At 45.4% G+C, this 24,346-nt stretch overlaps 1 protein-coding gene across 4 annotated transcripts in view; it reads left to right on the top strand.

Annotated features, from left to right (window-relative positions):
- Positions 1–24,346, top strand: part of AMOT (angiomotin) — a 60,016-nt gene that overhangs the window by 10,792 nt on the left and 24,878 nt on the right. The window contains exons 1-5 of one of the 4 annotated variants that reach the window (XM_039731156.1): positions 9–69; positions 466–767; positions 13,930–14,095; positions 15,487–16,405; positions 22,897–23,350. In XM_039731156.1, the coding sequence (XP_039587090.1) occupies positions 15,534–16,405; positions 22,897–23,350 (1,326 nt within the window). In that variant the 5' untranslated portion in view covers positions 9–69; positions 466–767; positions 13,930–14,095; positions 15,487–15,533. Of the gene's footprint in view, positions 1–8; positions 250–465; positions 768–13,929; positions 14,096–15,486; positions 16,406–22,896; positions 23,351–24,346 lie in introns of those variants that run through there. The other 3 variants (XM_039731155.1, XM_039731158.1, XM_039731157.1) reach the window with 3 other exon arrangements.

Here is a 24,346-nt window from a genome sequence, read left to right as displayed (position 1 = left end):
CATCTGGGGAGGGAGCCCAGCCCGCCCGTGCCGCCAGCCCGCCCGGTGCCGCTCCGCCGCCGCGCTCAGGTAACCGCGGGGAAGCAGCGAGCGCAGCCGAGCCCGCCCGGGCGCGATGCCGCGGGCCGCCCTTCGCTGCCGGGTCCGCGGGCGCTGCCACTGCCCCGGGCGGCGCTGCCACTGACAGCCGAGCTGCCGCCGCCGGGACGCGGACTTTCCCCTCTTTGTGTTTATTCTGCCGCTCTCGAGGTACCGCTATCCTCCTCCCTGGCAGGTCCTGGCTGACTCCGGGGTTTTTTGATCTCCCCCCCCCCGCCCTTCCAGCTCGATTGCCTGTTCTGAAAGTATATTTATTTTTAATAAAAGAAAAAGTCGAGCCGCAAATCCAGTTCGTATCACATTCCCCGTATTGTGGAGTCCGGTTTATTTCTGCGGTTAAAAAAAGTTTACTCCCCCCTCCTCCAGTTTTATTGACACTGAGGATGAAGAAGGATTTGCAAATGAAAGCGCCTTGAAATACAGCATCTTTTGGAGAGAGCTCTGCAGTTCTCCAGCCCGTTAAATCTCGAATTCCACCCTTTGCCCCTGCTGAATCCACTGTTCTGCCCTCTACTCTCTGGGGTAAAAAACCAAACAACAACAACAAAAACCCGAGGGGGAAAAGAATACCTTTGGCAGCAGGGAAGCTTTGTGTGACTGACCCAACGAGCTACAAGTGTCCAGTTTCTGAAAAGAAGAAAACCCTTTTGTCTTCAGCAGATCAGTAGGTAAGAGATGTGCTCATGCTGCAAGGGACTCTGCATTCTTTCCCCAGCCTTAACCTGGGAGCTAGACTGGCTCTCTGTCAGCTTTTGTCCATCACTTCTCTCTCTTGTAAAGTTTGCTTTTCATCTTGCAAAAGAAAAAAAAAAGAACAAAATACGCTCATCCACCTATTTCACCAGTGGTAGTAAATTGCCAAAAGGAATAGTGATGTACTTGTGTGTAATTGGATTGAGTAAAACTCGGTGGAAGTCGCTGAAGTGGGTTGGTGTCAGGCCGTGTTTGAAAGCAGCAGTTTCTTGTGGTGCTCTTTTATTTTGAGAAAATAATTGCAGTCATTGTGCTTGTAATCCACGTGTTGAGATTGTCTTTGCGGGTCGTGCTGCACAGAGGAGCATCTGTGTGCATTTCTGTATCACACGTGCAAACAGGGCTGCCACCATCGGCTGATTTCTTGTTTCACACTGGAATTTGTTTTACATTAAGTGCTTTACTGCTGTGTCACAAGGTGTAAAAGTGTTGCACCCGTAATTAGCACGCCTTAACAGATTATTGAACATGGTCAGGAGCACGCTTGGCACTGTGCACAGTGAATATGAGGGGTTGTTTTCTTTGTTTTGAGATTTTTTTTTCCCAAAGTAAGGCTGAGAACGCAGCAGGGACATGTGCACATAATAACTGGATGGAGGCCCAGTCTCTGTGCAGGGAAACATATTTTGCAGAATACTCCTTTCTGTAGGGGCCAAGTGCTGAGTGTGTCCTGGTTTACAAGTGATAATACCACAGTGAATGTCTCATTTTCCTTCTCCCCCAGCTCTGTACCCACATTCCTCGTTCCTTCTTTGCTACCAGGCTTTTCTGCAAGGGTAGGACCTGTGGAATTTTGTGGCTGCTAGTGGGACTCCTTGTGTCAGGGAAGATTGTATTGTTCCCTGTGGAATCACACAGCATCCCCCAGCAGGAGGAACTGCCTGTTCATGTGGTGAAAGCAGCCTTGACATTGAGCTCTTCCCCGCTGCGTGGGTTTTTCCTGTGGATGATACAGGAAATGCTACATATTGGTCTGTCCAGCTCCCTGTTCCTCTTTCTTTTTTTAAGGTTTTTTTTTTTTTTCCTCTTCCCCGAAGGGATTTGTGTGGGAAAAGAGAGTGGAATAGGTGAGGCAGCAGGTCAGTGCTGTGAGCTGCTGGACCTCAGAGACCTGGGGGTGCCTCAGCCTCTGTGAGGTGCAGCAGCCAGTGGGGCACCTTGCAGGGGGACTGGGGCAAGTGACTGACCAGGATCCATCCTGGGGCAGAGGACAGGGTCTTGGTTTTGGCTCCTGTCTCACATTTTTCTGCTTGTTTTTTTCAGGGCACTGAGCCTTTTCTACCATGTCAGGGTGGGAGCACAAGAGCTGTGTTCTCGAGCTTTCCCTGCGCCCTCATGCTGCTCCCGTGTGAGCGATGGGCAGCATCACTCAGGTTTTTCAGGGCTGCTGTGAAAACATGAACCCCACCATCAGGCCCATGACCCTGTTAAATCTCTGGGTCAGACTTTCACCAGGGTTACCTCAGTGACTGCTCCTCGAGGGAGCAGGGTCACGAGCTGACCCTGGAAAAATTTGTGCTGTAGTTGAAGTTGCAGGTTCATCTGGGACACCTGGTCTCCCTCTCTTTTACTGCCAGAACACTTATTTGCAACATAACCCCATCCTTCAAAGATTCCTGGGAACCAGAAAGACAACGTAGAATGATTTATTTTTCTTGAGGAAAGGGTGGGCTTTCCAGATGGAGGGAACGGGGTCCCTGCTCATCCCACAAGTGCTTTGCCTTTTGGATTTTGGAGTTTTTTTGCAGCAGCACTGGCTGCTCTGGGGATGGGGGCTGGAGACAGAAGGGAACTGGACAGAGTGGCCATGTGGTGGGACATGGGCTTGGAGTTTGCCATGACACCTGGATTTGAATTGTGCTGGCTGGTTAATGTGCTGATGGCATGGTTCATCATCCTGCCTGCTCCTGTGACACAAGACATCAGATTGTGCCATAAACGTGGGACAAGCAAAGCATTCCCCTTTCCCAGAACACACTTTGGACGAATGCTTTGTAGCAGAGAACGCCACAGCTGGCCCACAAGGTTTTCATGTGCCTGTGATTTTATACAAATGTATAAAAATTCTCTGTGGCCTCTAATACAGCTCAAAGGGCAGCTGATTTAGACGTGCCTGAGTGTTGAGGTCAGGAGATCACATTCCATAGGTTACTAGATGAAAGTGCTTCAAGAGGGTATAGCATAAATATTTGATTCATGTAGAAGGGATTGGTGCAAATCCTTTTGTTCCTTCCCCAAAGATGTTCTGGAGGAAAAGCACTGTTAGGAGGGAAAAAAAACCAAACCCACCGAACAACAGAAAACTTGTAACTTCTTTGTGCTAGAGGAAGTTGGATGGTAACATAGTGTATTATTGCTGAATTCCACTGAAATTCTTCTCGTGGGATACACGGTCTTGGAGAACTCTGAAGGGACCTAATGTTTTTAAGTGTAAAATGACTCATAATGCATGGGCTCTTGAGGTTGGGTTTAACATTGTATGCAAACATTGCCAGCTGGTGGGGATCTTTTGGGATAAATAAGAACTGTATTTGCACAAGAAGGCTTGAATGATGCATTTCAGATGCATCCTGATTAGCATAAGCCATTCACTTTGCAAAAGAATAGCCAGAATCCCAGAAGTGGAGATAATTTAATAGTTCTCTTTAGTCTGTCTTGCATCAGCAGACTGATCAATCTTTTTGTTTATTTAGAAATAAGGTTGCATTGCTTTGCTGCCACATTTTCCTAACCATGACAGTGAAATTGAGAATTTGCAACCCCCAAGTTCTCAGAGCAAAAATGCTTCTCCCACTTCTAGCCCTTCCTTTTGTTTCCAGTTGAGTGTAATGTGATTTATATTTTTTTTTGGTGGTTATTTTGATAGAACAACTTGCACTATTTAATTCTTCCTAGGGCTCAGCACAATGATTCCTTACTCCTTGGCTGGGGCTCAGTCACTGCAATGAGCAAACAGCTCAAGGAAAATTTGAGCTCATTAAAGCTTAATTTTCTTAATGTGGAGTAAAATATGAGCTTGGTTTAGATTGTTGTATTAATGTATACACAGGAATAGGTCTTCAATTTTGAAGTTGTCAACAGTCCAAGAGTGTGTTAATGTATAAATACTTCTGGCAGTGAAAGAATTTGTCTGTTTATACCCCCCTTGTGGGGCAGAACTCCTTGTGCACTTTTTGTTTCACTCTTACTAGTGGCTGTTAAAGAGCTGCAGAGCTCTGACCTGCAGGGAAGACAAAACCCAGTAAAATAAAGTTCTTACAAGTTCAGAGTATGCATTAAACTAAAACCTGGTTCCAAACACTTGTAAATGATGAGATTCTCTGTTTGGTGCAGAGCATGTTGTGTGCAGTGTTCTGTTGTGAATTAAAAAGAAAATTATGACCTTGTTCTTGGCAAAATGTTCTTGGATTAATGGATGTTCCTACTTTGGGCTGAAGTGTAAATGCTTTCAGAATAAAGTAACATGCCTGTTTTTTCCCTATCTGGCTGTTGTTGCACATTCCCACATTTCAAGGTATTTTCAGGCGCTCACTTTTGAAGAAGTCCTCTCGAAGGGTTCCTAATCAGAGCAGCCTTATGGGTTTTTTTTCCCTCCTTGCTATTGTGGACGATACAGTGGGAGTGGAATGTCCTTGGTTGCCAATGTTTGCTGCTAGGTATCCCCCTTCCATGGAGACCAAGTGTTTATAAAAGTGTGAGAACAGCCATTCTTGGGATTGGCAATAAGGTCCAGGCTCTCTTTCTCCTCTTCTATCCACTGAAATACAAGAGAGGACTTGGTTCCTCATAGAAGTGTTCCAAACTGCCTGTTGCTGGGGTTATACACTCGCAGGAAGCACTAGAGGATTTGTCAAAGTGATTTAGTCCATTGTGTTGAATCTGGGCCACAACCCATTTCTCTAAGCCCATTCCTTTGAGGAATTCTCTGCTTTTCTTACTTTCTGATGAGTAGGTACTTTCTAGGTTAGGCTTCCACATACCCTGGTGCCTGATCTTCTCTCTGCACGTGCTCCATATGTGGCAGCAGCATCATACTGTAGACTTAAATCATTGTCTTTTATGAAAGAGCAGGCACCTACCTGCCCTGTGAGTCCAGTTTGGCTGCAGGAGCTGTTAAACCCTTTTATACAGGAGAGTGCATTCCCAAGCAGCTCTGGAATGCAGTGCTGGCCACAGGAAGAACTTCATGCTGCAGCCTCCATGGCCATACCTTCACCCTTTCCAAAAGCATTTGGTCCATGCTTTGGACAGATCTGATACTGGAACTGTGTCCATGTGAAAGTAATGGGCTGTATGGAGAACTCTAAAATATCAGCAGATATCCAAATCTTGCATGTTAGCTGGCTCTCCAGAGTAGCCTTGAAATGTCTTCAGGACAGGAAAAAGATCCAACAACTTTGGGAAAAAGTAGTGTGAAGTTGTTCCTAGGAGCAATGAATTTTTAAACATGCAATATAATCTTTCTTACTTGCCTGCAATGCTGTAAATGAAAGGAGTTTTTTGTGGTTGGTGGAATTTGTGTTTACATGGACACTTGGATGTAGTTTTTAAAATAAGAATAGACTTAAAACTTACTTGTGTATAAATGGCCATTCAGGGCAAACCAGACATTTGATGTCAACAGTAGCTCAGTGCATGAGGAGTGAATAGGAATAGAAAATGAAATATTAATTAAAAAAAACCCCAAAACCCTGAGAACAGAATTCAAAGCCTGTGGAAACAAACCCCTCAAAGCTTTAAAATCCTGCCTTAGTAGAGTGGAGAGGTTTGTGTGAGGAGCTCAGCTTAGGTGCAGGAGGAACTTGTGTTGGAGTGTGGCTGGGATGGAGCTGTGGCCATCCCTGGTGGTGGTTTTTGGATGTGTCATCCCTTGTCCTGGGCAGCTCCCACAGGGCTTGGCTGGCCCTGGAGAAGTGAGGGCTCCCTCCTGTCCCCACAGCAGTGTCTCCTCTGCTCCTGGCAGGCACTCTGCATTCTTGGTCCTGCAGAAGGGCTTCAGAGATAAATGCTGCCATTCAGACTTGTTGCTTTTTTACTTTCTCGTCCTCTCTGAGAATGACTGTTGTCTAGTTTGGTTGTGTCTCAGCTTAAAATAACCTTTTTTTTTTTTTTAATACTAAATATTTGAAATTCCTTGGGAGTTTGGAGAGGTCTTTGGTCATTTTCCTTGGTAACCACTGTTGGGCTAAGGCTCATCAGTATTGGTCACAGTACAGAACCAGACTTTGTGTAAATGACAAAAAAGTTTGCTGATCCAATAAAGTTGGTTTTTAAAGGCTTATTTGTATTAGCAAAGCACTTACAGTGTCCAATTGTAGACCAAAATGTTGTTGAACAGTTCTCTTATATGAATGTTTATGAATTAAGCCAGTTTAGGATTTTGCTTAATGAATTAATTAGCATTTGTAAGACCCTGTCTAAGAGTTGTGTCACGGTAATATTTTCTTTAAAACGTTTTGTGTCTCTACACAACTTGTTTTTTGAAAGAATTACTTAATATATTAGGATTATTTACTGTAACCCTCAAGGAAAGTAATTCCACATTTCAGTGACTTTGTTCCCATCAGGGTTTGGTGGACTTTTCCTGCTGTTCTAATTTGGGTGGTTCTGTGTTCAGCTGAAACAAATTTGATTGCTTCATACTGGGGCTAGCCTGTCTTGTTGTGGGGCTTGGGAAAATACATCTTCCTTGTTTTCCCATTGTCTTTTTGAAAAGCAACAAAGCTGAAACCTCCTCTGTATTTTTGGAGAGCCAGAACTTAAAACCAGTGTGAGATGGCATCCCTGCCTGTGCTGGGGGGTTGGAACAAGATGGATTTTAATGTTCCTTCCAACCCAAACCAGTCTGGGATCCTGGGATAGCCTGTGGAAGTGCACAAGGAGGTGGTAATCTGGAATTTTCTGGAGTCATCACAGCTGAGTGCTGAGATTCGTGTTGGGTAAAAACAAATTTGGAACACTTTTTACTGTAAATGATGAAGGTTGAAGAGACAAGAGCCATTATGTAGCCTGTTCCACCCTTCCTTGGGTAAGATCAGGGATCTGTGGAGAGCAGGCAGGAAAGAGCCCTCCAAAGTTACATGAGAAAGAGCAGCTTTTGCTCTCATCCAGTTGGGATTGGGTGTGGAGCACTTGGATCTTCTTTAAAAAAGAAAAAGTTATAAAAAAGCTTAGAAACCGCTGGGGGGAAGAGTGGATTTAGCAAGTGCTGAAAGCGCAGTGGATTTGTGATTTGGGGGAGCAGGGGTGGCAATAGGAGCTGTGTGTGGGACACTGCTGCCCCATCCCCTGCTGCTCAGGGGGTTTGGAGGGAGCAGTCTCAACAGGCTGGGATGGAGCTCAGGGCCTGGGTGGTGCTGGGGGAGGCAAACTGCAGGATGTGCTCCCTTGGGAGACCCAGCACAGCTCTTCCTGCCTGGAGAGGCTCTGGCACTGCATTCCTCAGGCAGGAGAGCTGAGTGCATTTCCTGCACAAGCCCTGCTGGCATTGACTGAGCTCTCAGGGGAGCAGGGAAGGTTAATCACCTTGGATTTGTGCTCCAGTGTGTTACCTCTGGTTTCTGTGCACTCAGTGAAGTTCATTTTGTTCATTAGGGCTCTAAATCTTTAACTGTTTTTCTGCAGCTGCTGAGGACCCTTTGCAGAAATATCTTCTCCAGCTGCAGAAAACCCTCAGAGGGTTCCTCTGCCTTCTGCTTGCACAAGCCCTGGGGTGCCAACATCCCCAATCTATTTAGGCAGGATCTGTGCTTGCTACACAAAATCTTCCTAGCAGTGATGAAGTTTCTATTAGCAAGGCAGAAGTCGTGCTGGTATGGTTTACATGAGGTTTCCTAAGCAATACACCTAAAACCAATTATTTCCTACTGTAACTGCATCTGTTTTAGAGTGGTTGCTGGAATACTCACATTGAAAGAAATCAATTCCCTGAGTGACATAGTTGTGGCAACAAAAAACATCAGTATAGGCCAAGACTTAGCCAGTCACCACTGTGCTAAAATGAATGGAGTAATATCTTCCTTCCAGTGTGGTGGTGAGGCTCAATTAATCATCTTATAGGTAATTAAAGGTTTTTTACAAGGTGCACATGAAAAGCCCAGGTGGTTATGATAAAAGAACAACACCAAAACCACTTTTATAACATCCTTGCTGTCTAAAAATGCAGTGGGCTGGATCTTCTGTAGGGTTTTAGTTTTAATTCATATTTTTAACCCATGGTACCCACTGAGATCTCTCAGTGGTGTTGGGCTGTCCCAGTGCTGCACTGGGTTTGTGCCCTTCCTTGGCCCACAGCATCTCTGGCTGATAACTGGCAATTTACCTGTATTTTAGCTGTTTCTAAAGGAAAGAAAAGCAGACCTGAGACCAAAGGAGGGGCCATTCCTGCCTGTTTCTGGATTCTGTGGTTAGTCCCTTTAAATTCTGTGAAACAGCTTTCTGAAATAAGAAGAGCTCCTCCATATGGGGGCTTAAAATAGTTTAAATTGTGGTATTGCTGGAAAAAGCCAGAAAATTCCATGCTAAAGTTAGGCCATAGTGGTTGTTTTCTTCTCTGCATCCTCCTTCACCTACGTTTTTTTATTTGTGTCAACTTATGATATAAATTTTCAGGATGTCACAACTGACATATGAGGAAAAACTACCTTAAGGTGGCACAAAATGGGTATATCTCTTTGAGGATCGTATTTCTATTGTTTTCAGGACTGCTTAAGCTTTTAGCTTCAAATTTTGACTTTATTTTTAACTTAGATGGTGATTCCAATCTTTTCTTTCTTTTTTTTTTTTTTTAATCAGCAGCAATTAAAAGAGTCTGATCCTATCTGTAGGGACAAATGATGCACTGTCAACATTTTGCTCCCTTCTGATAATGCACATGAAACTGGTTTGCGTGTTTGAAGATTACATTTTACTCTCACATGGTTTTCATTATCTGAGAGCCCCGAGGAGAGGCCTGGACTAAATCAGGGAAGGAATGGAGAAACCACACAATGCAATGAAACTGGTGCTGAGGCATAGTTGGGATACTTGTGGGACAGGGGCTGCTGACGACAGAAGCAGGGCGCTGCCTGAGTGCCAGCAGCAGCCAGAAGTGGAGCATTCTCAAAACACAAAACAAAGCTTGATGTAGAATTAAAACTGCAGCTTGGGCTTGCAGCAGTTCCTCAGTTTTGCAGGGATAGTGACTGGAAATCGCTGAAGTTTGAGGCAGATGAATCTTGCTTGTTCTGTGCTGGGAGGCAGCCCTCTGGAATGAGACCTGGTGAGGCTGGAGCTGTGTGAGCTTGAGCTGATTTTAGCAAGGAGACATCTAAAAGGTGAGATCTTGGCCTTTCTGGGGTTGGTAGCAGAGCTCCCATTACCTCTGCTGGAATTTGTGTCTCATTAATTAGGCAGAAATGACAGTACCTGCCCCTAAAGGGTTGTGACTGTGCAGATGTGTGAGCAGTGTTAGGTAGTGCTGCATAACAGTTCAAGTAATTGAGTGGTGTGATGTCTTCTTGTAGAAATATTCTCAATAAAAATAGCTGGTTTTCCTATTAGACTGGCATATTCAGAATAAATTGTCCTGCTCCTGTCACTTTTAAAATTTTAGGGAGGAACTTGAAATCCCAAAGCATTCTTTTCAAAGTGCTTAAACGCCACTACACATTCCTATTTATACTGGGCTTTGTAAGTGTTTATTCTTTTTTTCCTTTGCAATATAAAGCCTAAATTATGTCGGTGAAGATTATAGGAACTTCCCTGTGAAGAAATTGATACTTTTTAGTGAGGGGAGCAGTAATTCAAAGGTCAAGTAAGGTCTTGTCAGTTTTTTTCCTTTGAGATGTAATTTAGAGGGGATCTTCCCATGTTGATATCTTGACTTATTTATCTCCAGCCAGGCCAGGCAACTTGCTGCCTTTTCTTCAGGCCTGCCAGGCTTCTCAGTGGCATGAGTGTTTGAGGGGCAGGATTAGGGACAGTCTAATCCTTGGTCAGGTGGACTCAGTTTGGCAGGGAGAGTTGTTAAAACCGGGACCAGTCTTTGGTTGTTCTCCTGGCCTTTCATTGCTGCAGCACGATGATCTAATACAATGGGTATGCATCTTATTTGCCCCCCTGCGGGTGACATTGTTCTTGTTTTTCGTTAAAAGAAGGAAGTTTTTCTCGTTTGCCCGGTGACTCTGCCCTTCTGGAATGAAGATGAGTAATGCTGGCAGCACTCCATGCACCTGCTCGGTGCCACCCTCCGGGATCACCTGAGCCACGGGCAGCAGATGGAGGCAGGCAGGGCCGGGAGGCTTGAATGGGAGCTGGGGAGGTGTTTAGGGTTGAGTCTGGAACCTCCTCCTGGTTAGGAGCAGGTGCTGAGGTGCTCTCACAACGCTGGGGCTTGTTGAGTGCTGCCTTGCAGGTCTGGGTGTTGGCGCCAGACGTTGGGAACCTTTATTCTCCAGGACTAGCCTGGTGTGTATTCTCTCCCTTCTCCTCCTCCTTGGGGCTGGAAGGAAGCAAACAGCATTCAGTGATAACCTCCACTGTTCATTAAGTAATTTGGGACCTTGCCTTTGAGTCCCTGATGCTCCCAGCCACTCCAAAGCGAGCCTTGGTGCAGAGCAGCCATGGTTCCAACGACACAGGTTGAGTGAATTCTGCAGGATCAGGGATCAGCCTGCTGGGCTTTGCGTGGGCCATGGAGCAGCAGAGTGTTTCCATTACCCAGGGCTGACTCAGCATGGGAGGATTGCCCAGGGACCTCACAGCTGGTCCTTTCCACACAGTTTCCTGTCTCCTCCTCTATTACAGAGTGCAGGTCAGTCTGAAGGAAGCCCAGCACCTAAAAACCAGCTGAAAACTTCATCTTCCTGGTAGCATCCCATCCTCTGCTGCCGGCCAGGATGGACAGTATCACGAGCACATCCTTTAAGAAACCACAGAACTGCTTTACAGAATTTGCTGCTGGAGTTGGAAGTCTGACACTGGATTGTTTCAGGTGTGAGTGACACAAAACTGAGGAGTAAAACTGAAAGTGCTTAACTGTAGTGCAGCCCTGATGAGATGGTGAACCTGTTCCCATCCCACCTGATGTGTAAGCTAATTAGCTCCTTGGCTAAGCAGTAATTCTGGGCAAGTATGCACAGGCTGTCCTCACAGGGACTCTTGCATTCCTCTTTGTTTCACAAGCTAAAGAAAGATGCTTCTCTTTGCTTGTGAGGTTGTTATTGCTCCATGCAGGTTAATTGAGCTATAGCATTAGAGCCACTCATCAAACAGTGGTGAGTTGCTCACTTGTCTAAGCTTGTTTATTTTTATAATGCTGGAAAATATTTGCATGCTGTACAGAAATGTGCTGCTTTGGTTCCCTACAGCCTGGCAGTATTATCATTTTAAATTCTTCATTAATCTTCCTTCCTCACGAGGGACTGGCAAGGTTCCTGTGCATAATTACATGATGTTTAAGTCAGAAGCCTCAGCTACTGAGGTTTTTGCACAATGCCCTGCAAACATGAGGCTTTTCTTCCTTAAATAGTACCTACACTACCCCCATTTTGTGTCCATTCTTGATCTCAGCATGGTGAAGCATTATTTGCAATTCCTGTGTTCTGCCAGCTCTAGGTTCTGATGTGTCCTCCTGAGCTTTTCCCTCAAATTACCAGCGGTAATTTCAGAGCAGAGTTTAGAATGAGGTGTAAGATGATAGAGCTGCAATGCTTGGGCACAAATTGCAATATTGATTCAGCCTGGGAAATCTCACCATGGTTGCTTGGATGAGATTTGATCTAAACCTGAATTTTCCCCTGGAAAAGGTGTTTCTAGGCTTTGTGGCTCTGGAGAGTGCACCATCCAATCCATACAGTTTGGCAGAGTTGTTGGCAGTCTGATTTCAGCCCTATCAATCCTAATAGATGTAGGCTAAACCCCCAAATATGTTTGTTTAAAGTATTTACAGAACCTTCCTAATTTCCTTCCAGCTCTATCATGACAAGTTTTCCAGTGCATCTCACTAATTTCCATCTTTGGCACAATGAAATCCGAAATTGCTGGAAGAGCCTGACAAAAAATAGAGTTTGGTGTCCAAATAAATAACACATGGGCTTCAGCACCGATTGTACTGTTCATTTTTGTGTTTTGTTCATAGAAAAGTTAACTCACTGGTTCTGCCAGGAGTTTTCAGCCTGCTCAGAAAGCAGATTCCAGGAATGCTGCCACCCAAGTTAGTTGCACAAGATTTTCTTTGTTAATTAAAAATAATGGGATAAAACTGGAAAAAATAGGCTACCAGTTGGTATTTAAAGAAAGCGGATTTGTTGGCCAGAATATCTTCATATTGTATCTCAGCCCACCTTTTGCTTTGGGTTACCAGGTTGATTTCTAGTTTACACCCACACTAAAATTAGTAGTATTCAGTTCCAGCAAATGTTTTCAGTGTGAACTGTGCCCTCCCTCCATCAGCTCAGCAGAATGAGCTGGTGGTGCTGAGGAGTGAAGCTCTGTGTGTGAAATGGTTCCTGGAGCATTTGAAGGAGTTAAACATGCACAGATTGGATTTGTCTGTTGAAAAAAAGTCTTTAAGGCAGAGAGGCAGAATCTCAAGCTGGATTGTATCTTTGTATTAAAAAAATAAACAATCCCCCCCACCACCTCCTTAGATTTTTCCAGTTGAGACAAAAGAAATCTTTGGGTGGAAAGGCAGCATCATATTGCATAATAAAAGCCTTTTTATACTCTAATAAAAAGGGTTGCTCAGGGTAGCTTGGTTTAAAAAAAATAATAAAAAGAAGAGTCAGTGATGATTCTGGTGTGAGGGGGATGAGGAATCCTTAACTTCTGTTGTGCAACACTGAGAAAAGAGGCTAGAAATTGCTCCGGTTATCTGCTATCTTTAATGGCTGGTTTAAAGGTTCTTTACTGCATATTTGCTGGCAGCTGTTTTCAATATATCCCTCTCGAGCTAAGTCACCAGTTAAGAATTTGACATTAGCTGCTTTTTTCAACCACCATCTTGAAGTACCACACCACACAACACTGCCTTGTTCTCTCCTTAGATATTGTTCATGTGCCTTGAAATTGCTGTTGACACCTCAAGTATTTAACTTGCAGATCTGAGATAGTTTTTGTTGGGTGTGGATTTGTGCCGTAATAAGTCAGAGACAGAAGTATCCACGTCTGCATTCCTTCACTACATCTGTTCACTTTATTTTTTGCAACATTCCAGGAAATTAAGTTAAATTATACCTATCAATGAATATTTTTAGTTTTGCTAGTTCTGTTTCCATTGCCTTTCCTTAAAGTATGAACACACTGAGTGCACAAATATGTTCCACATCTTTTGCATTGCTTGCTTTTTTCTTTAGGACACCTTCAGTAACTGCTTCCTGTAACATGCTTCTTGTAGCATTCTTCTAAATGCACATTGTTCTGTATTCTCCTGCTTCTCCTCTCAATGGTTAAGGTTTCTTTACTGCTTCATATTCTGAAGGAAAAAAGTAACGTAATTAAAGAGTGTTTTGGGAATTAGAGCTGTGCTCTGCAATGTATTTCTGGCATAAGCTCTTGTCCGTGTCCTTTTCTTCCCCTGACTTTCCCAGTCTGTAAAATAAAGCTAATATTCACAAACTGATCATTCTCACAGTCATTTCTGTGGCACAGTGTGTTGAAGTTTATCAAGCATTTCACTGTGTCACCATCCAGCAGAGGATTTCTGCTGACACAGTTTGAAATACTCAGCACCACTGGCAAAGGAGCCATAAGCACAGGGCATCCTCATCTGTGCTGCAGCTTTCATTCTGAGCAAAAAATAAAACAATGGAGTTAAAGAATTAACGGGTTTTAATCACTGTTTCACTTGGAGGCACAGATGGGACAAAGCATTACTTGGCAGCATTTAATCTTGGAGCAGAAATGGTCATGATTAAAGCAGCAGCTGGAGTAGATTGCTGGGGACATGGGGGTTCATTCATCCTAAAGGGATCAAAATTGTTGGGCTCTGGGAGAAAACAAGAAGCTACAAAAGGAAAATCTGAAATATGGGCCATGGTTTATTATTTCGAGGGTCTCATCTACTGATTAAAATTATGTTTTCAATGCTTTCCTCAGAATTATTTTGGGAGCGAGGAGAGTATCAAGTGATCTGGCCTGCTGAAGAGGAGCCTGAAGCCATCTCTGAGTGGAGATCTTGGGTTTGCAGGAGGAAGGCTGAGTGCATCCCCCCATGTGGCAGAACTGCTCCTCCTTACCAGGGAACTCCAAGTGAAGGACAAAGGTATGTGCCACTTCAAACAGCATTTCAAAGGAGTCACATTCCAGGTCAGCTAACAGGGCCTGAATTCCTGCCGTGGTGGGCAGCCTGGAATGAGGTGGATTTTAACTTTCTCTTCATTAAGATTTGCAGAAGGCTTTTGTGTGCCCAGTGGGAGTCCTTGTGTTGCAGGGTTGGCTGGTCTGAGGGAGCAGATGGGGAGGCTGTGGAGATGCAGCACAAAGACCCTTCAGGCCTTCTGGTTCTGCTACAGAACAAACTGTTTGGGAGCAAGTTACCTTCTTCTAAGGGACAATGCAATACAGAAAAAAGGTGACAAAAGAAAATGCTAGAACACCATCACGTTCTGCTGTCAGGGCAGAGCTGTAGCTTGGCCAGCGAGTGAGGCTCACTCTCTATTCTGAGCTGTTCTAGCTCAAAAGTAGCTCTGCTTTCAGTTACATGTCTCAAAGGTATCATTAATTTTTGATATTTCAACTCAGGCAAAGCCAGTGGGCCTGAGTTTCCATGACACACTCCTGACTCCGCTGGGAGACTGAGCAAAATGTAATTGCTGTTGGTCACTGGCTTAATCTGTACTTAGGATGTGCCTGACATTGGCTCTTTGTGTTTCTCTCATTGGGACGCAGTGTTTTTTCCTGCCACTCAGAGGTCTTTTTCTGTTCCTTAGATCAGAAAACTCTTTTTCCTCCCCTTGCATTTGCATGCATTCCGCTGAGGATATTTAGATGTGTGAGGATTTGGTTGCCTTTGTATAGCAGGAAGTTCCTGAGTCCTCACTTGCACCGTGCCTGGGGTTTTCTGCAGCAGGGAGAAGAGGTGCTGATCTCACTCTGGGCATTTCATAACTCTGAAAACCTGCTGGCTAACTAGGTATTCATGAATTGCTTTATCCCAGCCGAGAGATTTCTTTACTTCTTTTGAACCATATGCTATCTCAATGGGCCTCGTTTTTGTTTTTTTCTTTCCCTTAAAACTGACAAGTTGCTGATTTCACACTTCAGTCCTTGTCTGCCTACAAATATGGGAAGTGTATTTCACTGTTGGTAACTCCAAGTATAAAGCAAACAGGTTTCAGGATTTTTACATCATCCTGTGAATTCCACGTCTTCTTTTTGCCCGAGATGCTGTCTGAGGTATTTGGCACGCATCCCTACGGCTTGCAGCGTATTGATTTGCCTATAAACTTTCAAGTCACCTTTCATCACCTTTCTGAGGCTTTGCCCCCCGGGCATGCACGTCCTTCTTAGGTCTCCGTGGGCCTTGATGACCCCCATTGTTATGGGAACCTTTGGTAATCTAACCTGCTTTTTTTTCCGTATTTCAAGCCCTTGCTCCTGAATATCTCTCCCTCAATCCACTCAGGCGCTAATAACCGTGTCTCCTTTCCTTAGGTCAAGGGCAGCTTTTACATTCCACCCAAAAGGCACCACAGTTTGAGATGAGGAATTCAGAAGAGCAAGCAGCTACGACAGTTTTACAGCGCCTGCTGCAGGAGCAGCTCCGATACGGGAACCCAAATGACAACCGCAACCTTCTCGCCTTACACCAGCAAGCCACAGGGAATGCCCCCCCTTTCAGCAGCACCGGCAGCCCGGCCTCTCAGAACGAAGGGCTGAGCTCCCAGGACCACCAGCTCGTGACTCATGCTGCCCGCCAGGAGCCCCAGGGCCAGGAGATACAGGTGGACAACAGCATCATGGAGAAGCAGCTCTCGCCGCGGCTCCAGAACAGCGAGGACCTCCCGACCTACGAGGAGGCCAAGGTGCAGTCGCAGTATTTCCGGGGCCAGCCGCACGCCAGCGTCGGGGCCGCCTTCTACGTCACGGGCGTCACCAACCAGAAGATGAGGACTGAGGGGCGGCCCACGGTGCAGCGGGTGAGCCCGGGGAAGGTGCACCAGGACGAAGGACTGAAGGACCTCAAGCAAGGCCACGTGCGCTCCCTGAGCGAGAGGCTGATGCAGCTGTCCCTGGCCACCAGCGGGGTCAAGGCCCACGCACCCGTCACGAGCGCGCCACTCTCCCCGCTGTCCCCGCTCTCTCCCCAGCAGTCCAGTGACCCTTACAAAAATTCTGGCTCCAATGAGTTCTACAAGAACTCGGTGCAGCCCCCTTCCCAGCCCAGCATGAAAGGAATGGAGCAGCGGGGGCCTCCCCCGGAGTACCCTTACAAAAACGTGTCCACCCCGTCTATGAACTGCAAACCTCAGGACTCGGGGCATTTCTATAGTGACCATCGCATGAGCCAGCAGGGAAGATCTGATGGGCCCATGATGAGGTATCAGCATCCCCCTGAGTATGGCTCAGTCAGGTAAGAGAGACCTTAAAACAAGCCCTGTGACAGCCACGTAGGGAATGACAATATAAAACTCAGTCCGTCACCTTCACTCATGAGGCAGGTTTCCCTTCAGCACAGACCTCATCTTCACTGTGTGAGATGACATGTTGTGTTCAGCTGCAGACTATCTGGAAGGACTGCTACCTGCTTCAGTAGCTGACTAGAGAGGCTTGATGCTTTTTTACAAAAAAAAAAAAAAAAAAAGAGATCCAAGACAAGCCAACTTGATTTTATGGTATGGGGAAGTTCAATGCTGCTGCTCCAGAGCCTCACAAAAGCTTTGCTACAAAAGCCAAAGTTATGGTGTGATTCATTGTAGAAACTTGCAGTTACTTATTGCAAGACTTAAGTTGTTCTTTAATTACATCTGCCAGACAAAAGATTTTTCTTAAAACTGCATCAAATAGGAAAGGAGAAAGTGAATGAAAGCAATAATGGTGCAGGTAGCAAAAATCACCTCTGAGCTTCCTGTAGAGTTTTTAGAATTTTATTTTCAGTGGATTGAGTGTTGGAGAGGAAAATGGAATATGCTTTGTGCCTCATCCCAGGCTTGCTTGTTCAGCTTTTGCTCGTTTTTCTTGCATCATTTGAAATTTCAGCCTGTTCTGGTTCCCTCTAGATAAGGAGCTGGATTTGGCTTGAGCCAAACACTGATGTTCATGTGGGAAGATGAAGTTTTATTAAGGTGGGCTAAAACCCCAGCTTCACTTTACCTGTTCCCATACCATCTCATCTCTGCCTGACACCAGGTGGGATCTTGTGTAATGATTTTGGCCTCATTTTGAAGCTAAAAGGGTAATTCAGAGGAGCAATGGGAGGATATAAATGGAGAGTTCTCTGTGAATTTGTGTTTGCACATTTTGAGGGGAGCATGGAGAAACCAGTCAGTATTTGGGAGCAGAGTCTGAGCTTTAGGGAGTTTGAATCTGCTCAGAACCTTCCTAGCCCTATGAGGAGCTATTTTCAGAGTTTGTCCACCATTGTTTGTGATCTGAAATGACTTCAGCAGCATACAAGCCTGATGAAAAGGCCCTTTGATCTGGCTAAATAAATAATAAAGAGGCCAGGAAAAGGGGAAGTAAAGGGTTTAGGGGGGGTAATGATTGTGGAAGCTCGTTGCAAATGTTTTTGCAAATTCAAAGGCCTCAAACCTCTGTGCACACGGGACAGGGAAACAGCTCCTCGCTGGTTCTGCTGCATCAGAAATACTCCTTTATATTATATGCAGTGAGATGTAGCCTGCTTGCTGTTCAAGGGAGAGGTATTTGAAAACACGCCAACAGTCAGCTCCTCTAGACAGGGTGATTTTTGTCTGTATTGGATGGATCCTGGCTGCTTTGAAAGAACATGGTGGGGGGAAGGAGGGGGAGGAGAAAGGTTCAGCTGGCAAGGTTTCCAGTAGGGGAAGCAACTGAAATTTGTCTTCAAAGCATTGGGAATCTAATGAGGTTACTTTTTAACCTAAATAGCTGCACAGAAGAGAGGTTTCCTTTGCAGGCAAATGCTGGAGCAGTAGAACAATTGCAAGACTAATCCATAAATTACAGAGCAGCGTAGCAAAGGAAGGGAGCGAGTCCTCTATTCCCCTCCCTCTCCCACATGCTGTAAGAGAAACTGTCATTTAGACAAGAAACCTTCTGTGTTGCTAAAGGTGCAGCTGGGTGATGGTGTGGGGATTTTAAAGGCAAACAGCTCCGGGGAGAGCTTTTGCCTCGCACCGGGAGCGTCCTTGCAGTCTCCAGCTTTCCTGCACGTCGGCTCGGCCTTTATCGGGATTCTTTTGGATTGGTAAATGTGTGCATTTTTTGAATTGTGCGTCAAGGAAACAAAGCCCCTTCTCTCTGCTCCCGAAGCCACACCCTTTTCTGCGGGTTTTTCCCCTCATTGTTCGGGGGAATTTGAGGGTGACCTAATGATGCGGTTAAATAAAACTCGTTGAGCAAGATAAACATTGGGGAATTCACAGCATTCTCATGCTTCACCCTCCCCAGTCTGGGAAAGGAATGGGCTGTGTGGTAAGTTTAAACCAGTCTGCAAACAGTTTGCCTCACCTGCTCCTGGGCGGTGTAAGTTTGGGAACAGTGTATGTTGGTAATGATGTTGGTTTAATGTAAATACCGGGCATGCCGGAGGCATCTCTGCTGTTATTCGGAAATTTTAAAGAAAGTTTAGAAGAGGCCTGGTCACATGTGAAGCTCCAGAGTTGGGTTCTCTCCCTGGTACTTCAACTGCACTTTAGCACTGGTAGTGAAAACACGGGTGCTCTGTGTCCTGGGGCTGCAGGGGCTCCTGTGGCAGCACAGTGAGGGCTGGTGCAGAGGAGGCTCCTGCCTGATGCATTTTTAGGTGCAGAGGAAACCCCTGTCTGATGCATTTTTAGTCGCAGAGGAAGCTCCCGTCTGTTGCATTTTTGGGTGCAGAGGAAGCCCCTGTCTGATGCATTTTTAGGTGCAGAGGAAGCTCCTCGTCTCTCTGATTCAAGCGCCATCCTCTGTCTGAAGCCCAAGTGACTGAGCTCCTGCTGTGGTGATTAATCCCATCGACTTCACAGACAGTTTTTGAGAGGGAGGCCTGCAGAATTTGTCCCATAATTAGTAAATCACTCCGTGCACTGCATTCCCCTCAGCAGCATCAAAGAGGGGGCTAATCAGGTGTGACTGGGCAGCAGAACAAAAATTCCTGGGTTTGATTTGGGCTGTGTAATGGAGTGGAGCCTGCTCCCTCCCGCGGGCAGCATTTCCTGGTTTGTGCGGGAGGGGAAGGGAGCTTCTTGAACATGAAACAGGCAGGAGAAGCTGGGAAGGCATTAGACAAAACCTTAAATGAGAAGAGACCTTTCCTGGTCCCTTTCCTGGTCCCTTCTGCCGTCCCCACTGTGCTGCTGTGTCACAAGCCGTGTGTGTGCCCTCTGTCCTGGCAGCCTGAGCGCCCATGGCTGCAGAGCTGCCCTCCTCCCTGCCTCTGCCTTCCTGCCCCAAAAGCTGAGCTCACCCTGGTGCCTGCAGAGCCGAAAATCCAGGTTTGTGCTTGGCCTCTGTGGAGTATTCCTCTGGTCCATGCAGACAGCAAAAATCCCTGCATGCTGCACAGAGAAGTGGCCCTTAAAGTCAGCTTTCAAACACTTGTAGGGGTAATTGCTCTGAATTTTGTTTTCCTCCTGCATTTGGTTTATTCAGGTCTCTGTGACACTGAGGCAAATGGAAGGAGATTGTGTAATTTTGTTGTATATGTGTTTTGAGAGTCTGCATTTTTTCTGAAGTGGTTGGTTCAGATAAAATTGTGATTACTATTGCAGGGTTACCTGAGGACTCATTCTCTCATGGAGGGAATTTTCTGCTACCATTTTATCAGCAATACTGTTAAGTGACACAAATAGTCATTTTTACCTTCACATTTAGCAGTGTAATATAAAAATCGTGAAAAATCCAAATTGTGTTAATTTACCTTTCTGACTCTCTCAACTCCAAATTGCTTTACCAGGGAAATAAATTTTTCTTTTCTCTTGTTAATATAAAGAAATCCCAGAGCCAGGTAATTTTTACCCACAAAATGTATGTAAGTATTTTATAAGACAAAACTGTAAGTAGTGGGAATGCCAAAATGTTATTTGAATGTGTATGTAAAAGTTTGCATGCAAGATCTTAAAAAGGCTGGTGTCACTGTGAGGTTACTAGGATTTTTAAATATATTTTTTTAAGATGATATTTTTAAAATATCATTTTCTAGGATGTATTAACCCAGCTGTGCTGTCTCGTTCTGCTGGATATATAAATGCATTTGTGACATTTTGGAAGCCCTAATGCTGTTAGTAATGCCACAGAACTAGAGGCGCCAAGCTCTCATGTTCTAGCTTGAGCCCACAAGATTGGTATAATTTCAAGATTGAGAGGCTTTGGATGTGAGTGCCAAGATGCTGGAATTCTTGGAAATGTATCCTGTTTAGAAATACTCAGCCATGATTTCCTAGAGTTGTTCTGTACAATAGGTAAAAAAAAAACCAAGGATCATTACAAGGCATGTCACTTCCACTGGCCCTTCAGAATTAAAGTGCTGCTGTTGTGTTTCTTTGGCCATCATTTTGTTCATCTCATTGGTGCTTAGGATGGCAAGGTTCAGCCACTGGGTCTCTGTTGACAGAATAACAAGATGGTTTTAGTCAAATAGCTCAAATTGTTAATGTTGGCATCTAAATTATCCTCATGAGGCTTTTAAGATTAAACTCGCTGACACCAGTCTCCCTGAGTAACTGCTCCAGGTTGTTTTCAGACTGGAAAAGAGTGTTTTGTACGTTCAAAATTGGTTTTTTTGCACCCATGAGGCAGACTGGCAATGCATTTCTTTTTGATCTAACTCTGTAGGTCATCACAGATGAAGTGTCACAGCAAGGTTATTCCCTAATTGATTGCAACATCAAAGCAGAGCTGTGGTGATAGGTAAAGAATAAACTCAAAGAGATGAGTGTTTTGTGAGGATGCAAAGTTTTAACTCTGCACACAACTGTGTGAGCTAAGAAAGCAGCTGGAAACCACCTGAGACAAACCAGGTGACCTTGAGCATGGCCTGTGATGGTTTTGCCTCATTCTTCATTATGAGACCTGGCAAATGAAGTTAATGAAATCAGTGCAACAATAAGTAGAGCTGCCCCCCTGGGAGGAGAGGAACCAAATTGCTGCTACTAAACAGAACATTCCTGAGGAAATTAATTGCACATCACTCTTCTGCATGACCCCTGAAATCCTCATGCTGCAAATGATCATTTCTGGGGAAATACAGCTCCTGAAATGATGCTGCTGGCAGGAACCACAGTCACCTGGATGTGAGAGGGAGAGAAACAGTATCTAGAGCAATGACTCTTTGTTTTTTCTTAGTTAACAAAGGCTAGATTTGTTTCCCCATTAAGGAATTTGAGCGGGAGCTTGGAGGTTTCTCTGCAGGGAAGCAGGGCAATGAGACATGAAGGGCATGATGCTGAAATAGTGAACTCTGTGCTGGGCTGAGAGCTGAACTCCCCTGTGCTGCTGCCAGATGTGAGTGGTGGGTACCAGGAGTGATTCCTTCTTTCTTGGAGAGCAGGAAGGATGGTGGTGAGTGTTTGCACTTGGGCTCAGAAGCATTTTATGTAACCCTTTAGCTCCCAGCTCAGCTTCCTGCTCACTGCTGTGAGCTCCTCCAAGGCTCCTGGTGCTGTGAGCTGCCTTGTCCATCCTCTGCAGGGCACGAGTCCCTCCTGGGAGCACAGGCAGCCAGGGGGGTATTCTATAGCAGCTCTGGCCAGGTGGAACAGCAGTGTGTGCTTTTCCAGCTGCAGGCTGAAGTGCATCCCAAAGGGTGGGAATTTTGTCAGAGCAGCAGGAGTGTTTCAGGACACGAGGAGCTGCCAGGCTGGGTCTGCTCTGGCCTGAGCTCCATGCTCAAGAAGAGACTGGCTGCAGCATGGAGAGGGAGGGACTTCAACTGTTAGAATAAAGAACATCCAGAGAAGTTAAAGGTTGAATGTTTTTGGAGGAGAAAGCAAATCCTACCTCCTGAGGTCATCCAAGCATGATAAATCCACACAGTGTTCTCAGGGAGATTTCTTAGTTGGCTAATGCAGCAGGAGTTGAGCTGGGGATCTCCAGAGCCTGGGAAATAAATGTGAGAGGGTGTAGCTTGGATTCAGTTCTGTGGTGGACTCAGGCATGTTATAGATTGTTAGATGTGTCTCTGATAGCCTGCAGAGGTTATTGTCAGGAGCAGTAAACACACCTACTGCATAGGACAGGGCAGGTTGGAATGAAATGCTGCTTCTGATTCTTAGGTTGGTTTTCATGTCCTTTATTTGTCTCATTTAACCAGGCTGCAGTTTATTGATTGATGTTTCAGAAAGCTTAGATAAGTTGTGCTGCAATGCTAGCATCAAGCTTACACAATGCTTTTAACTCTCTATCCTGGCTTGCAGAAAAAATTTGATTGTTTTCTCGATGACAGGTGGCACATTTAAGGCCAGAACAAAGGAGCCTGTTCCTAGCAGTCCTTAGTTGAGCAGTTTTATCCACAAAGTGTGGAGAAAAGTTAGGAAAATAATTTTGGCCAGTAGATGTTGATGTATTTTCTCTTAGTACTTCTGTGAAAAAAAAGTCTCAAGAGGAAACACCTTTGCGGCCTTAGAATAAATAGTTTTATCCACAAAGTGTGGAGAAAAGTTAGGAAAATAATTTTGGCCAGTAGATGTTGATGTATTTTCTCTTAGTACTTCTGTGAAAAAAAAAGTCTCAAGAGGAAACACCATTGCTGCCTTAGAATAAAATTTCTGCTAAAGATTTGAATTTTGAAATGCTTTTTAAAAACAGACTTCTAAAATGGAATAAAGCCTCACTTGAGTCTTTTATGTCAGAAGACCTGTGCACAGGAGCTCCACACCTTGTCCCTGGGCTTGTGCACCTTCCTCTGCATGAGTGATGGAGCCTGTGCTCTCTGTTTTCCAGGCAGAACCCAGACGTGCAGCTGCAGTTACAACAGAGACCACCTCACCACCACAGCCCAACTTCTTCCTTGACATCCCTGGGATCTTTGACTTTGCTCCAGTCTCCACCACCCTCTAGGCTGTCCCCTTCCCAGCACCAGCAACCTCTGACTCCCAGCCAGGCAGATCCTGGCATTCTGCCACGGACCCAGCAGCCTTTCTTGTCCAACCCAGTCCATCAGGGAGATCTGTACCGACTATGCCAGCCCTTCCTGGGCCCGCAGCAGCAGCAGGGCGACTCCTACTCCATGATGCCCCGGGCCCAGCAGATCCCTTCCCCCTACCAGCAGATGCAAGTGGATCCTTTTGCCATCGTGTCCAGGGCCCAGCAAATGGTGGAAATCTTGTCGGAGGAGAACCGGTCCCTCCGGCAGGAGCTGGATGGGTGCTATGAGAAAGTGGCCCGGCTGCAGAAGGTGGGTGGTTGTGGAATTCAGGCATTCTCCTGTCTCTGGTCTAGTCCCTAATTGAATCATTTAACCTGAAAGTGTTACATTCCTTTGCTGAAGGGATTGATGATGTACTTTAGAGTCTTTCGTATGCAGATTGATTAGTCTGTGTCCTGTGCCTTTGGGCATTAGCTTAACTTTGGCAGGGGATGGAATCAAAGCCTTCAATTTTCTGCTAACAGTTCATTGACCATGCTCAGAAGCACATCCTCCTCAGCTGCTGAAGAGGCTGACTGCTTGGCTTGCATGGCTAAGTTAAGGCTTGTCCAGGATAGCAGCAGGTTTCATTTTCCCAAAAAGACTTCAGAGCTGCAGGAAGGGCCTGCTTGGGGTGGCATGAGACCACAGCCAGTCAAGGAGGCACAGGGGACATTGCTACAAAACTGGTTAGCACCACAGTGTGCAGGGCAAGTAGTGCTGCTGTGGCTACACTGAAGACATTTGGACTGCAGGACTGGGACTAACATTCCTTTTGTCCTTCTCTCAACACCACACAATTTCCATGAAAACTTAATGTCTTGATTTGGACCCAGCTATTTGCCACCTTTGGCTTTATGGAACAAGCAGAATAAATGATGCTAAGACATTTAAAAGGAAATACCCCAGTGAGACCCATTATTAGTGTCCATGTGTGGAGGTATTTTCATGCTGCCTCACAGAAATAACTTCTTGATGGCCAGTGGTTTAAAGCTGGGCAGCAGGTCAGCTTTGCTTTTGCCTTGCAGCTGTGGAAAGGCTGATGCTGCTTAGCAATTTAGGACTTTGTGGGCCTTGCTGTGCTTTTTGCACTGAGCAGTGTTTGGCACCAGAAAAATGAGTGGCTGCTTGTCTTTGAGTTCAGGTGACCAGTGTGGCTTTCCACACTCATTATTCCCCATGTTACCTCTTACCAGGGATGTGTGTTTGTTTGATTGTATTTTTTTGGAATTTTTCTGGCCAGGAAATACTTGAGAGAATTGTTTG

Source organism: Passer montanus, unplaced genomic scaffold, assembly GCF_014805655.1.
Source record: "Passer montanus isolate IOZ18808 unplaced genomic scaffold, ASM1480565v1 scaffold76, whole genome shotgun sequence".
In the NCBI taxonomy this organism is placed as follows: Eukaryota; Metazoa; Chordata; class Aves; order Passeriformes; family Passeridae; genus Passer; species Passer montanus.
Note: the sequence above shows the minus strand (reverse complement) of the source record. Positions and strands in the feature narration are given on the sequence as shown.